The sequence below is a fragment of the Acartia tonsa genome, chromosome 13 (genome assembly GCF_053477335.1).
Source record: "Acartia tonsa isolate MP-2025a chromosome 13, ASM5347733v1, whole genome shotgun sequence".
NCBI lineage: Eukaryota > Metazoa > Arthropoda > Copepoda > Calanoida > Acartiidae > Acartia > Acartia tonsa.
In genome coordinates this window covers 11,283,012-11,299,554 of record NC_137272.1, presented here as the reverse complement: position 1 = coordinate 11,299,554, position 16,543 = coordinate 11,283,012, and the positions used below count along the sequence as shown (strand labels likewise).

The 16,543-nt window shown below is 31.0% G+C and overlaps 1 protein-coding gene across 2 annotated transcripts in view; it reads right to left on the bottom strand.

The window, feature by feature from the left end:
• The window catches only part of LOC145304075 (uncharacterized), a 32,835-nt gene that overhangs the window by 4,649 nt on the left and 11,643 nt on the right, over nt 1–16,543 (bottom strand). Inside the window, exons 1-9 of one of the 2 annotated variants that reach the window (XM_080145836.1) lie at nt 8,581–8,628; nt 7,705–7,808; nt 7,120–7,189; nt 6,138–6,645; nt 5,660–5,785; nt 5,071–5,176; nt 4,536–4,631; nt 3,123–3,213; nt 2,397–2,493 (exon numbers count right to left, since the gene is read on the bottom strand). In XM_080145836.1, coding sequence (XP_080001962.1) covers nt 2,397–2,493; nt 3,123–3,213; nt 4,536–4,631; nt 5,071–5,176; nt 5,660–5,785; nt 6,138–6,645; nt 7,120–7,189; nt 7,705–7,798 — 1,188 coding nt within the window. In that variant the 5' untranslated portion in view covers nt 7,799–7,808; nt 8,581–8,628. Of the gene's footprint in view, nt 1–2,396; nt 2,494–3,122; nt 3,214–4,535; nt 4,632–5,070; nt 5,177–5,659; nt 5,786–6,137; nt 6,646–7,119; nt 7,190–7,704; nt 7,809–8,580; nt 8,629–16,543 lie in introns of those variants that run through there. The other variant, XM_080145835.1, reaches the window with a different exon arrangement.

Here is a 16,543-nt window from a genome sequence, read left to right as displayed (position 1 = left end):
AATATTTTTAGAGAAATAAAAAGGAATTCGTTAGAAAATAGGAAGATTTTAAAAGATTAAGAAATTAGGTTCCAAGCTGCCCATGGTAATTATTAATATAATCTTTAAATATCCTTATATAAAAGTAACAGAACGTTTGTCTTCCTGTCTGTTGGTCTGTCTGTATGTTTGTGTTTCTGTGCATATTAAAGGATCTTGCTTACTGCTGAACAAATATGGTCTTTTACAATAAAGCTTTTTACAGATTAAGTAAAATTTATAACTCTCACAGGTGGAATTGCTTATGAAAAAATCACCCTTCTCCGCTCAATTCTATTTTTTATTTTTAGTCTTTAAAACTAAAATACAAAATTGGAGGGTCCTTTCCTAAAGTATCCATAATGACCTATCTACTTGTATTTCTTTAATTGGAATTTGTAAAAAAATTTAATAATACAAAAATGATATATTTGACTGTCCTAGAAGTTGAAGACAAGCAATATGTATTTTTCTTTTGCCTGATATCCTTTATACCTGTTTTAAAAGAAATATTTTAAATTCAAAATATTTTAGGTTGAAAAAAATGCTTAGTCATCTTTTCATGCTTTTTCTTTGCTACAATAAATCCACCTTTTACTGAGAATAAGTCTAAAACAAGGATGAACAAATACTTTTTTAACCGAAGCTTATAAATTCAGAGGATAAAAAGTTTTATGTAGCTGTGTTTAGTGCCCTAGCAAAATGGGGAAAGAAGTCACTGCTTTTGGCCTACCTATTCTATTGACGTCAGGAAATACCCTGTTCCACATCTCTTTTTTCGAGGATTTCTTTCCCTATTCCCTTTCTATTTCCCTCTACTACGACGTCAATAGAATAGGTAGACCAAAAGTTGTGACATCTAACCCCATTTTCCTAGGGCACTAAACACAGGTACATAAAAACTTACATCTTAATTAGTTTAGATATTCTGTAATCCTATTGATTTTAATTATTTGGATTCCTAAAACGATCATACATATAACTATAACTCAAAAATAAATCCTTCGTAATTTAAAACATGAATATAATTTTCTTTGCTTTTGATTTCTTGGAAAAAATATCAATAGATGCACTTACAAACTTATGTAACTTTATATAACTTTTTATCAGCCCCCCAAGAAATCCACTCCCTAGGTAAAACCATATGCACTACATACAACCAACCATTCGATTGAAATTCTTTTATCAGCGAGGTCCTTTTTGTGCATTGTTGTAATGAGTTGCGCCTGTTTTGAGCCAAGGCATTTCCCTAAATATTTATGTCCCGCACCTGACATATCTGTAGTAGGATCAATTTTAACGTCTTTAGATATGACGTGGTGTCGGGCTGAGATTAGAACCTATCACCTTCCCGAAAACGAGTAATTGCGCTATGTGTTATATATAAGATTAATTTATCTTTGATTGTCCTATCCCAACATATATGTGCATTAATCATGATAGATAAAACTTTTACATATTTGTTTTGACAATTGGATGCACAATTGAATCAGGGAGGGAGAGATTTTTTGACTGTAAATTACGACGGTACCCAAAGTTTTTTAACTACGTTATCTTGTTTGCTGTCTTAAAAACTGAGTGCTTTTGTTGAATTTTGTTTGGTTGGTTTCAAACTACTCATGATCCAACATTTGAACCAATAATTTTAATCCACAGAAAGGGTTGTTATGTTTCTCATAATCAGCCATGTTTATCAATTTAACGTACATTGTCCTATCCCTTAATACCCCTGAATCAAATATTGAAAATATTAGGTTTCTATTTAGTTCCGCTTTGCTTTAAATTCACATGTAATATATTTGTAAATATTATTAAAATATTATATTTTTAATATTTTTTCTCTAGCTCTCTCAAGATTTAAATACATATTTGGTGATTTCACGTAAAGTATCAGTTGAGCATGCGGGGCTTATACTTATGGTACCCTGCAGGGCTACCCAGTACCCAATATAATCTAACCTTGCCTGACCCAAAGTAACAAACAAATTAAAAACAAATGTCTACTCACTTTGTTTCATTTTTTTTCAGATTAAGGGTGGGGTGGAGGGATTATCATTTCTCATCTCAAAGAATCCAGAGAGAGGTGGGACAAGTTGTTAATTACACTGATCTCCAAAGTTTTATAATAACGTTTTTTAATCTCAGCGTGACTATTTTGTGGACTTCAGTAAATTTTGATTGGTTTGTTTATTAAGTTCAGTGTTTAACGTTTCAACCACTTATTTTAATTTACAGAAATGGTAAATTTGTCATCATCATTGGGGATTTACATAATTCTGTCGGCCATTGTGTAATCCCTTTAGAACCCTGCAAAGATTTTCTTAATTAATATTATATTTTATAGACCTATACTTCTAACTTGAATAGTTGTTACTGACCTTTATATGGGTCTTAGGTGGAGCATTCCTCCTCGGAATTCCTGTTCCATGGGCCAAATAATCTCTATCACAGTTAGCAAGCCGCGCTTGGGAACTTCTAGAATTAGGTCAGGTTAAGATGGATTAATAAATGCCCAAATAGTCTCTATCACAGTTAGCTAACCGCGCTAGGGAAATTTTAGAATTAGGTTAGGTTAAGATGTGTTTATAAAGTCCAAATTGTCCCAATTACAGTTAGCTAGCCGCGCTTGGGAACTTATAGAATTAGGTTAGGCTAAGATGGGTTTATAATAGTCTATTTGCTCTCTATTAAATTTCTAATTTGTTTTTTGTTCAACATTATAACCAGGGAGAGAGGGGACGTAGAACTGTAAATTACACTGGTACTAAAATTCATAAACAGTTATCTTATATTTTGTCTTTAGTTTAGGGCATTCATATCAAATCTTTTTGGATCGTTCAACATTTCCATCTATAAATGAGGAAAATTTTGGATTGATACTAATTTATCGTCCATTTGCTTTTCCCTTTAGATCCCTGAATAGATAAAGTAGTAGACTTTTAATTGGGTCTTTAAATATCAGCCAATAACGTCGGAGAAATTTACAAACCAAAGTCGCTACAAAAGTGCAAAAAGCAATTTGCTAGAAGACTAAAAATATCCACGCCGTCACCACCAGGTAGTTATCTGGGTTAAACATGTATATATTTATTCCAGAATATTACCTTGATTTCCCAGATTTTTTCTTGGTTTGTGAAGAAATAGTTGTCGTCTTTGTGTAGTCGTGGCAGGCTATATGATTATTGGCTCCATAATCTAAAATAAAATTTATTACTATTAGGGAGGGAGGGAACATTAAACTGCTAATTATACTAGTTTCCATAGTTAGCTGAAATCTTTGGTTATATTTTTAAATTTTGATTGGTTAGTTTAAACTATTCCGTGACTTTTTGACCAAAAATCATGGAATGGAATGGACAATTTATTTAAACTTAATTGGATATGAACATCAAATCATTGTCCATTGTCTTATCCATGAATTGTGTTTTGATATTTTGCTTGATATTTAAGATACCTAGTATAGATTTATACAGTTTTGGTGCTTCCTTTGAACATCATTATATCGTTCTAGGATTCACCATTTTAAATATAAGGTTTCTATATGACAATTCTTTCAAAGAAAGAATAGTGTTGCTACGCTTTCCACGGTATATTAACTATTAATGGAATCTTGATTTTATTAAAACGTAAATAGATTATAAGTAAAAAGTGAAAAAAAATAATTTCTAATGATTAAACATTTTTTCATTAGTGAAGCTACTATATTACTAACTTTGCCTGTCCGTCAGTCAGTCAGTCCGTAACGCTATGGTGCAACTGTGATTTTCTCGGCTTCTATTAAAGATAGACAGCTGAAATACTGAAATAGTGAAGTTTCCTATGACATAAACATTATTGTTTTTAATGTTTTGTAATTTTCTTTGAGATTTTGCATATTCTTTTCTCTTTCTTTCCTTTGTTATAAAAACTGAACATCTGATCCATAACTCCCTTTGACCGTTAGTTCATTCCATTTTGTGCTTTACTAATTATGGAAGCTGTCTTCCTTGTTTTATAATTGAAAGGAATATTTAAAAGTGTAATATATCAATCCTTAACGTTTTTGCGTTTAATAAGGAATTAATATAATTAAAAAACTTAATTTGTATTTCAGAAAATTAATATATATTTATCAGTAATCAAACGTCAAACTGCGGTTAATTTTTTGCAGCAAAGCTCCTTATAATTCACTTTGTCTGTCAGTCCATAACGCTGCAGGGAAAGTAAAACTTTACTTGGCTAAAATTAAATATAGATAGCTTTTTTTTGTAAACATTTTTTTACCAATTAACATCTAGTATATAACCGTGTTGGTCTGTCAGTCTGTCGGATATGCTATGATAATGTATAATTCTTAAAAGTACGAACGGCAGACCAACAGATCCAGTAAATTTTAAACTTGATACTGATGGGTATATAGAATCTATGCAAAAAGTTTCAGCTATATATCTTAAATAGAAGCCTAAAAAATAACGTTTTTAAGACAGACGGACGGACATTCCAAATCATCAAGTTGCTTTTCTACTAAAAAGACAAACCTGGTTCATTTTTTACAAGTTTGATTTCATATTTGACAGGTTGTGATTGCCAGATCATCGGACCTTTCACTTGTTGTATAGTCATATCTGTGTTACCTAAAAATGTATACATATATTAAAGTAACAAGATATGTGTCTGTCAGTTTCAGTGTCTGTCTAACTTTAGTTTGAGATCTAATTAACCGCTGAACCATTACTATTTAGGCCAGTTTAGAGGTATACATCTTTTTTAGGGAGGGTTTATTTACCCTCAAAAGAAAATTTGGCCCTGGTGAACTACCCCTCCTTTATTTTGTTTACTTTTTATTTAAAGTTTGCCTCCCTCCTTGAGACATTGGACTTTAGATTTGGTACCCAAAAGTTTTATAATTCGTTGGCTCAAAAGCTTTGAGTACTTTTATAGAATTTTGATTGGTTGATTCCAAACTAGAAACCATTCATTTTAAATCTACAAAAGGCACAAATCATTAATTGGGATGTAAATCAAACTACCGTCAATTGTCTTATTAGATGCAAATTAGAGAGCTTGACTTACCTAGAAGAATACTGTTTACAGCGTCATTAATTTCTTCATCCTTGTCTCTTCCCTCCCTTTTTATATCATCTGCAGACATGAGGGTATCAAGGTTCACTCCCAGCACCTTAATATGCTTAAATTTACTATACATATCAATGAAGAAAAAAAGAAAGAAAAAAAAACAATGAAAAAACTCAACTTTGTATTTAATGATGCATTAGGGTAAGATTGACTCCCAACATTTGAAATTAAACATTACTCAACTTTTTCTTGAATTTAAAAAAATGAAGATTATATTGGCCAATAAACAAGTTTAGCTTATTACTTTACCATACAAAATAACAAATAAGGATGTTTAAACACGTGTCCTTTGATTTAAGTGTTGATTATCTTCTTAAAATTACTTTGTCTGATACCAAAGCCAATAAAACGCTTTATATCTTCCTATCATCCTATCTATCACACAGAAATCATCCTGGGGTGTATCAGCCTCCATGATAAACTCCATGATGTATGCTGGTGCTCAATCAGGCTGACTTCAATCTATTTACCTGTCTACCTAATTAACTATCTATCTATCAATGATATCAAATGATTTCAAATTTACCTGGAAATGATGATTCCCCTGAGACTTATCAGCCTCCATAATGCCTGCCAGAGCTTTAGCAGAGTGACAGGAATCCTCACACAACATTTCATCAAAGCTAAGGTTTGTGTCAGGTAGGGAGGAACTAAATTTAAACCCCCATTTAATTTAGATTAATCAAACAAGGATGACAACATCCATAAGAAGCAAAGCACAAAACTATAAAACTTATTGAGTAAAGCCATACAACTCAAGTTTTAAATTGAATCTTTAATTCATGGTGTTTCATTTTTTTCTACAAAAAATACCAATAGACAGAATTGTTTTGATTGGTTGAAAAGATAAGACACAAAAAGTCTGTAACCAATCAATTGCAACTCAACAAGAGTACCCAAAGTTGTTAAGTCATTTAATTAGAAAATGTGTTTATAACCAGTATGTGTTACTGTCCAATGTTACCTCCCCCGCCCCACTGATAATTTAAACATGGGTCTTTCCTGGAAATAATTGAAGAGGAAGAGGGCGACGTGGAATACATTGACTCCATTGGTGATGATGCACATGAATCTAAAGACATGGGTGAAAAGGATAACTCCACTTCAGAACTGTTCAAAACATGGAATGTTGACTGTTGTCTGTTGGTTGCTGCGGCTGTAATATCATGGAATGTTGATGGATTATTTAAGTGGTGGGATGAATAATCTTTGGTCAATAAGTTGTCACAACTATCAAATGATGTAAGATCACTTATAGGCAGATCTAGACTATTATATCTATCATTATCAGCCATTATATTGTCAAAAGTATTATTATTAAGACTCATTATATCACATGAATCATTAGATTTTGTTGCTTTGGAAGGTTCTAGAAGAAATTCTAGAGGAAATGTATCCTCTTCATAATTAATGTTGGAATGTTGATTATTTTTGTCTTCAATATTTTGGAAGTTATCTAAGCTGGATGAAATTGATTCCAGAGCAAAGTTGTTTTCTGTCCAGGATCTCAAACTAAAAAAGTTGGCAGTTTCTCTCAAAGTTCCAAGTCGAGCACAGAAAATAATGGGGGCGGGTAGTTTTTCTTCTGTTGTTAATTATAACCTTCAGTTATTTATGTTTGGTCATCTAGGGTAGCCACCCAACCCTCCATTATTCAAAAATTAGGTTGAAGGGTTAGTGTGCTCGATAGAGACTTTGAGAGAAACAAACACATAGTTTTATAATGATATGAAAGGTAACTCTATGAGGTTTGGGAGGAGTATATTTACAAGATAGACATTTGCAAAAATACTAAAATTATGGGATGAATTAAGCCAAATTTGATATTTAACCATATTACGGGGGATGGGGTGGGGGGGGATCACATAAGACATAAAAAAGGATTTTCGAACCCCACCTCCCCCTGAAATAGGGATAAGAATCTAGCAACCTGGGAATGGGGTTGGGGAATAGGAATATTATAAAAGAACATTATAATGTAAATACCTTGAATTTTGTAATGATTCTAAAGCCAAACAGTCATTGTCCATGGAGGGTAGAAAATCTTCATGTTTGCCTAATAACATATGAAGCATCTAAACTACCAATATTTTAACCCGTGTCTAATAAACTTCTCAGATTCATTGAATCTCTGTTAGTACAGTATTTTTTAACCCATGACGATCAGGACGGGAGGGGGGGGGGGGGGCGTTGAACGCCCACAATGGGGCAATGGGTTGTTTATTACACTGGTCCCTAAAGTTTTATAATAACGCTCTCTCATTCTATGGCTTAACAACTTTGGAGACATTATTGAATTGTGATTGGTTGGTTCATTAAGTTGAGTGTTCAAACGTTTCAACAACTATTTTTTAATCTACAGAAGATGTAATTTTTTGTATCATCATTGGGGTTGTACATCAATTTATTGGTCTTTGTCCAATCCTTATTAGATCCATGTGTTTTTAGATTTAGGCGTAGACCTGAGGTAAGGTTTTATCAATCAATATTTTTACATATTTCTGGACCTATAAAAATCACGCAACCTCTCGCGCATATCATCTAACAGTGTATAAAATAAAGCACAAATACCTGACAAGGAAGTATCCTGTAGCTCTGGCAGCCAGAACATGTCCTCAGATCCGAGGGGCATACCCAGTTCTGGAAAGGGGACAAGTGATTCCATAGTCGTCAACCTGGAAATAAGACAATATATGTAGACGTAGATAAATATGTATATGTATATCCTCGATGTTGATAAAATTACCCTTTCTGTAGATTAAAATCATTGGTTGAAAATCTTTAACCATCCAATCAAAAACAATTTTTGAGGCAACGAATGACAGGTTAAGTTTACCAAACAACTTTGCAATGAATGCGAGTAAGTGCGTTTTAAACTTATTCCCGGATAAAAATATTCTATTCATCCCTCAGTTATTATGAATTTTGTCAATTAAATTTTATTTAGATCCTATCTAAGTTCTGTAGAAATATATTATTACGATTATTATCTAATTCTAATTTAACTGAAATCAAAAAATGAATAAAATTCAAAAATAGACAATGACCAATCTTTTGATTAAAAACATTTGAAAAAGATGAATGTTAATTGCTGCAAAAATATAATTAAATATATAATCTTTAAAAAACTTGTAAAAAGTAAAAGAGAGTAATAAGTCTTAGCGGTAGCGAGATCATTCGGTACAGGCAGACAGACACAACGATATTCTTCAACTTTTATATTAACTAGTTGCTGCGCCCTAACAACTAGGAGCTTTGTGTTATTTCAAGAAAAAAGAAAACTATAAATATGGCCTAAAACCATCCAATAGCTTAGATGCTAATAATAAGCTACAGAAAATAACTTTGCTACTTAACATAATAATGGCATGGGTCCTCCTAATTATAGATTGTTACATATAAATGTTAAAAAATATTCATAGAACAATGACAAAAAACTCTCCGAACCTTGATGACAAATCTTTAAACTCTTTACCCTAGAACATCATTATATCTGAAAATGAAATGTCAAATGTATAGTTATATATTTTTTTAAAAGTAAGATTTTAAATAAATTAACTAAAGAGATAAAAAATAGATAGATAATTTAGCATTCTATTAGGACGATGTCAAACAAGAAATAAAAGGAATTTAAAAATTCCTTTGTATGTTTTAACCTTTAAAAGTTTAAGTGTCTCTTAAACATTTTCACATTTTACTAAAAAATGTTTTTAAGTTTGATATTTAAACATTTAAACTCACCAACCTTTATTTCTTATCGTATTACAGACAATTTTCCGTGGATAGGAAAATAAAAACAACATATTGATGTTTTCAGTACGACAAAGAACCGGTTTTAAATCAGTGGAAATAAACCAGAGGTATAATTAGACGTGAAAAATAATTTAAACTGTTTAAGCTTTCTTTTTCTATATCTTTTTGAAATGAAAAAAAGATCAAAGTTTACTTTTGGTTTAAAGAATACAAAATTCTTAAATTGAAATCTTCAATGAGCATCTATTTATGTCAGGCATAAAAGGATTTGTCAATTTAGGGTCCAAATTTGTACACTACTTATCTTTACAGATATCTTTCAAAGAGTTTACTAATATGAGCAAGACAATTTTACAAGATTTTTAATTAAAGTATTAATTGGAATTTTAGATTCTAGAAGCAGCATTTTTGTGGGTTTTTTTTTACTTTTTAAACTTACGTAGATTCTCGGTCAACTTAATGTTTTTATGTTTTTTTATATTTTGAATAAATGACAAGAACAGTAAATTGTAATACATAAAGAAAAAATGATTTTATTATCATTATGGATCAATTTTTGACACTTTTTGGTAGGGGGAATCTTTAAAAAATCAGCAATGTGCATTTGTTTCAAATCACATTGTCCTGTAGATTGACGGACAGTTAATGGAAGTATTGTAAGGTGGACAGAGTTAATTATATCGTAGCGTTGCTTCTAAAAATCTAGAATTTAATATTTCAATATGATATCTTTTCCAAAAAAAAATGAAAATTTTTATTTTCTTAACGGAAATTTTTGGGGACATATATATCTTCCCATTTATCTATCCCCGTATGATGGGAAGGTTAATGTTGCTATCAATCTTTAATTCTGTCAATTATGTACTTTCAAACTGACAGGGGAAACTAGGAAATCATTTCATTCTTGATGCATCTTTTTTAATGGTTCAATAGTGAAAAAAATACTTATTTTTTTATAAAAAAACAAGGATGACAACATCCATAAGTAACGAAGTAAAAAAAATCTTGGGAAAAGTTAAGTTGGAACCTAGTAATAGTGTCTAACTTTTTATCTTTGTGACGTAACAAAAATCCATCTCTTTTTTAGGGGTTTCCCTTCCCACCTCCCCTCTCATCTTTCGATTTTTGTTACGTCACAAAGATAAAAAGTTAGAAACTATTACTAGTTGATTTATTTAGAAAATCTTTAAATCAAGAATAAATTTATTAGGGAAAAAACACGAAACCTTTCACATGTATTTTTGTATTTTTAAAGTTTATACAGAGCATGACTGACAGACCGACGGACAAAGTAATTAACTTAATGTATATTCAGTGTTATAAGGAATCTTCTCAAAAAAAACATCTATCTTGATTAACATCCGAGAACATTACTATTCCCCACATGGGTTACGGACAGAGAGATAAAAAATATGCCCAGGCATATGGGCCCTCTCTTCTAACAAATCTGGTTTTGGTCTTATAATTTTCATTTTAATATCCACTGAAAGCTGTCTATGATATTATGTGCCTCTTATGGACATAAATATCCTTGTGGAAAAAATGTCTTATATAAAAAATATCATGCATTAAATGACATTGTTTAGATAATTGTAATTCATTCATATAAAATCAGAGTTGCCAAATTTAATTGTTTATAACTAAAGGCAGGTCTTAAGCTATTTTAATGACATGGACTTCAATATTAGGGGAAAAGGTGCTTATTCCTACATAACTCCAAGAAATTTAGGAGGATAATAAACATCCCCACCCCATATTTTAGTTCTATTTCTATTCATTTATAATATCAGGAAAATTAACATTCTCCAAAAAGAAAGTTAAAAGGATATTTCAATATTTTTCTAGAAATTCCTAATAGATTTATTAACCCTGTATAAATTTATCAAAGCTTCAGAGAAGGATGTGGACAATGGAATTTAAATTAAACAGATACTCAAGGTGTCGTAAAAAAGTTCTCTAATTTGTTGACTTAAAATGTTGGGTACTTTTTTCAAATCTTGATTAGTCAAAATTTTTGGTGTAGAAACTTTTAAAACAACAATTTTAATTTAATGCAGGGGTAATTTGTTTACTGTCCTTGGAGATGTACATCATTTTATCGGCCATTGTCTTATCCCTTGAGATCCCTGGAAAACGCTCTCTCTGTTATTCTATGAAAATATGATAATCTAGCTTTTTCAGCTTGTGAAATAGATTCTGGGAATAACTCAGCAATCAAATTCAGGCACCAAGGGATATGCTAATGGACAATGATTTTTAATTTAGAGAAATTCTTATTTGTAAAATTTAATATGTTTGAAAGCCTAATACATAATAGCATGATAGAATTAGGGGATGATTATCCCATCATCCATTGTCCTCTCCCTGTTTGAAAGAAACAGAAAAAAATATCATAGATCAGGAAAAAGAAAATGAACGAATAATTAATACACAAGAGATTTTTCAAAAGTATCAAAAGTATAAGTAACAAGAAAATATAATGTGTTCTATTTATGCTTGATGAAGGAACAGTTTCATACAAAAAAATTTGGGTATAATCTCTTTCGTGGCAACGCACCTAACCCAATATAACCTAATCGAACCTAAAATAACCTATAAATTTTTTTTTTTAAATTTTTTAAAAACTCCAGAGAACGACTTCGAGAGAAGAGGCATAGAGAAAGAGAGAGTGAAGGAGAGAGAGAGAGAGAAAGAGAGCAAGAGAGAAAAGGAAAGAGGGATAATATGCCTAAAATTATTGATAAAGGCTGACGGTCCAAACTTTTCATTTTAAACATTTTAACATTTTTTTTATAATTGTGAATAAAAATAATATTAGTGCAACTATATCAAAGTACAGAAAAACCAGCAAAATCTAAACAAAATTTATACATGACCGTGAGTTAATCTCTGTAATAGATAGACGTATGGACAGTCCCTTATTACAGAGTAAATGCATTAAAAACAAAATAACTAATTATCTTCATCTTTAAAATAAGCAACCCTCATTTAATATTTAAGTCATTAACGTTTCCAAATTTTCGAAATTTGAAAATAAACATAAAATTTCATTCTCTTATGAAAAAAATAATATTTTTGAAAATTCTTAGATTTTTTATTTTGAAAAAGTTTGTTTAAAAATTAAAATTTTGTTTAATAGATGTTGATATTCATATTACATCTCTATGAGGGGGGAGGGAGGGCGGTGTCTCAAGTTACGAATTGCATTTTGATAGCATAGCCACTCTTTAACTGTCTGTTGTCCGTATTTATAAACAAAACTATCTGTAATCAACACGTTATATAGGTTTTATGTTATCCTTTTATATAAAGGTTTCATTGTTTGTTAAAATCTTACTAACCACTGAACCGATAGGGTTCTTTTTAAAAGGAAGCTTTACAAAGGCTCCGATAAGTTTTTAGGCTAATCTTTTTGAAGTTGGAAAGTTGCCAATTTGTCTATCTCCCCCTCTTCAAAGACAGAACCCTTTGTTTCTAGAGGCGCAACCGCTAGTTTCTATAATACGATATTTTATGCTTATAATTTGCGCTTCTGTCGGCATATTAGTGCTTGTTTTTATGTAAAGTTAGTAGGAAAATTAGGGTTTTGATAATTCAATCATCATTTATTTTTCAACTAAAATATTATTTAATGCTCCGGAACTTACTTTATCCTATTATAAAGAGTAAAAAGTTTTTTTGTCTAGCGAAGGATCGCTCTAACCGCTGTACCGAAATGGTTCCCTTTTACAATGAAGCTTCTTATGGGTCATGAGATGGTTCAAGCTTTTTATTTTATAGGAGCACCCGCTAGTAGGTTATAAAACTACTAACGGCTTCGCCCCTAGCCTCTAGGGGCTGTGCCCCAATATGTAATTAAAAAAATGTAGTACATGTGGTGGATCTTAATCTTCATCATCTCCATCATCAAAAAAAGGGGGAATTTTTTTTTATTTTTTGGGGGATTGGGGGTGCCTCACGCCCCCTAGAAAATAGCCTAAACCACCACAGGACCAGTAGGTATATTCCCTGAAGAGTAGAATTCGATCGGTTCAGTGGTTACCGAGATCTTAAGGGACAGACGGACAGACACCAAGCTACTTTGTATTATAGATTAGTGGTTAAGCACCTTTCTCTCTGAGTTCTGTATTCGAAGGGATAGGGAAAACAGAAAAAATAGCCTAAAACCCTTAAAAGATCTAAATCTAAAAACCAAGAGTTTAGTAGCATCCCGGGACAAATGTAAAGCTTCCATTTTATTGAGAACAACTCAATCAATTCATTCAAATTTAAAAAGCATAAAATAAAAAATAAACATATTTTATTTTAAAAAGATACTTAGATAACCTAAAGTTTATGAATTATTTCAAACGGGGCATTAAACACTCATGATATGGGAAAAGCAACATGGGGCGATGGATAAAAATAGAGAAATGTGATGAATAGAATAAAAATGCATAAAATTAGGTATTTCTAAATTAATTTTTTTTTACTAAATAATGAAAATGGGACAAATCCTATACACTTTTGGGTTTTCTTAGCCTTACATAAATATATATTTAGGAATATGTAAGACTTAGGTTAGCCTAACCTAAGGAATTTTACAGAATTAATCGTTTTGTCCAGCAAAAAGCAGTAAGATTTTCTAAACGGTCGGACCTTTCACCCTACAAGTCCTAGAAATGGTTTTAAGCCATCTTGTAAGAAAGGAGGTCGGAAGAGGTGATTCTGAAGAAGCATCTCATAGTACCTAATAAAACATAACGTCATATGATACAAATGACCTATGATATGACAGTATACATTGTAATTGACCACCGGTAAACTGTATACTGGTCTATCATTAGTCATTTGTATTGTGTGCCGTCATTTTTTGTTAATCATCATTACCTCAGATCAATTGTCGAGTGTCTTATCCCTTAAGATCCCTGTCCTAACCCTCGAAACAGAATACAAATACTATATAAAAACAAGGCCGATGACAACATCCATAAAGCGAAGCACTGAAACGGTAGGACAAACGGACATTAACACTTGTATAGTGTCAGAACTGAATAATCAAAATAATAAAGCAAAATTGTAAGTAAATTTGTTGAAAACTGCTTGATACAGTATAATATTTATGGACATACTTAGATTTTTAGGAATTGATTATAAAGTTGCTTCGCTTATAACATTATACTTTGTTGTCCCAGGAATCAATATACCAAAATTCAGATTAATCGGATGATTAGATTACATAAAATTTTGTTGTTAAAAAAGTAAAAAAAATCAAAATGTTTAAAATGGACGTACGGACACTTTGGTAATGATTGTTGTTACGCTTTCTAAATCGTACATAACTACTAAAGGAATCACCATGCAAAGTTTGAAATCGATAGGACAATTCTAACATGCCTAAATTAACGAAAAAAGCTATCCGTTTCGGACGTACGGACGTACGGACGGACCGACCCTAATTATAGAAAAAGCTTCGCTTTTAAAAACACCTTTACATAGTAAAGAAAATTAAACTAAATAAAAGCTATACTTTTCTCGCACTCATTCGAATCCGGTGGATAGGAACCGGTTCTCATCCATACGAAAAAACTATGTCTAGCATCGTATTATATCCAGCTTTCTACGAATATAAAAACTGGTTTTAATCTTATAATTGTACATTCTATATCCGCGGAAAGCCGTTTATAATACTATGAAAGAAATAACTATTCAAATAAGTGACAATACTACGTCGCGTATTATAAAAAATTATTTCAGGGATAGGAATAAGTTTTCAATGATTTTTATTTCAATGATTTTTGTTAGAAATTAAATATCAGAACCAGGAATCTAATGAATAGGTTAAAACCATCTAATATAATTTTAATAAAAGTATCCAAAGTCAACGAATAAGATAACATAATTATAAAACTTTAGGCAGTGTAATATTATCCAATTTAGGCAAATCTAATTTTATTAAACTCTTTGCATTTATATCCCTTTTTATTATGAATAAAAAAAGTACAACAATGGATTGTCGTGTTTTGGGGCTTCATAAATGTTTTAAGGTAGTTTTAAGTTATTTCATGGACTCCCCTGCCCTCCCCTAAAGGCTAAAGGCAAAGAAACTAGTTTAATAAATAGTGGTCCATTAGGTATCCCAATACACAATAATACACACATGTATCTAACTGTGTAACTCGCCAAAAAAATGCAATAAGAACATGTATGTAATTGTGGAATTGTTTGTAAGAAAAGTAATATATCAAACTTATAACTCGGACAAATTTGAATATGTTAACTGTCCTATTTTTAAAAGCGAAGCTTTTAACGATTTGGATGTATCGGTTAGCTCTTTTTTGTTAATTTAGACATGTTAAAATTGTCCTATATATTTCAAACTTTGCATGATGATTCCTATAACAGTTAGGTACGCTTTTGAAACTCTATAATCGTTACCAGAATGTCCATACGTCCATTTAAATCATGTTGATTTTAAACCTTTTTGACAGCAATTTTTTATGGATATAATTATCATATTCTTCTGACTTTTGAAATATTGATTTCTTGAATATAACAAGGTACAATGTTATAAGCAAAGCATCTCTATAATCAAGTCCTAAAATGTAAGTATGTCCTTTTGTTTAGACTTTTATACATTTATATTCTGATTATTCAGTTATGACACTCTTCAAGTAGTAATGTTCGTTTGTCCTTCCGTTTCAGAACTTCGCTTTTATGGATGTTGTCATCCTTGTTTTTTTTTAGCAAAGCTACTCAACAAATTAACAACGATTTTTGGCATTTTAGTATACATTGAAAATCCATCCATTTTAGTTTTTTTATATAAAACTTTTCTGTTTGATTAAGTTTTTAATAATTTATAATTAAAAACATTTAGGCTTGGTACTTAAAATTAAACACAACAAGGATGACTACATCCATAAAAGCGAAGATTAATAATTCAGAAAAACCTCAAACTATCCTAAGAAATAATTCTTAAAATTAAATAACGTAAAACCATTCCAGGACCTTTATAAAGCTTCCCTTAAAACTTAAGCGATCTAGTGGCTGGCGAGATCTTACTACTTTAAATAAGACAATAGCTAATAAATTTATTTACAACCTCAATGATGATATATAAAATTACCCTTTCTCTAGGTTAAAATTTCATTTAACAAAATCAAAATTTGATAAAGTACCCCAAACTTTTAAGCTAATGAATAAGATAAAATGGTCATAAAAATTAGGGTACAAATTTTTTTTTTGTATAATGTTACCTCCCTCCCTAATTTACAGAGAAGCTTTACTCCAGAAATGACACAGTTTCTTGTTATAATAACGCAAAAGAAGCCAATATAAGTATCATATTCCAACATTTAGCTGTAGGATAAATAAAAAAGGGTTAAAGGGGAGAGATGGGACATTGGATCAAAGATTATGCATCCAAAGTGTTATCAACATGGTCTATCATGCGTTGGCTTAAAAACCTTGGGTATTTTTATTGTATCTTGATTGGTTAGTTCAAACTTACAATGTCCAAACTACAATAATTTGTTTATTCTAATTGGGTTAATACATCAATTTGTCGTCCATTGTCTTATCCCTATAACTTAGCTAGTTACGTCTAACTTGCTATATATGGATATAAAAAACTGTCATATTCAGTGATTTATTGACTATTTAACAATTTTCCTTT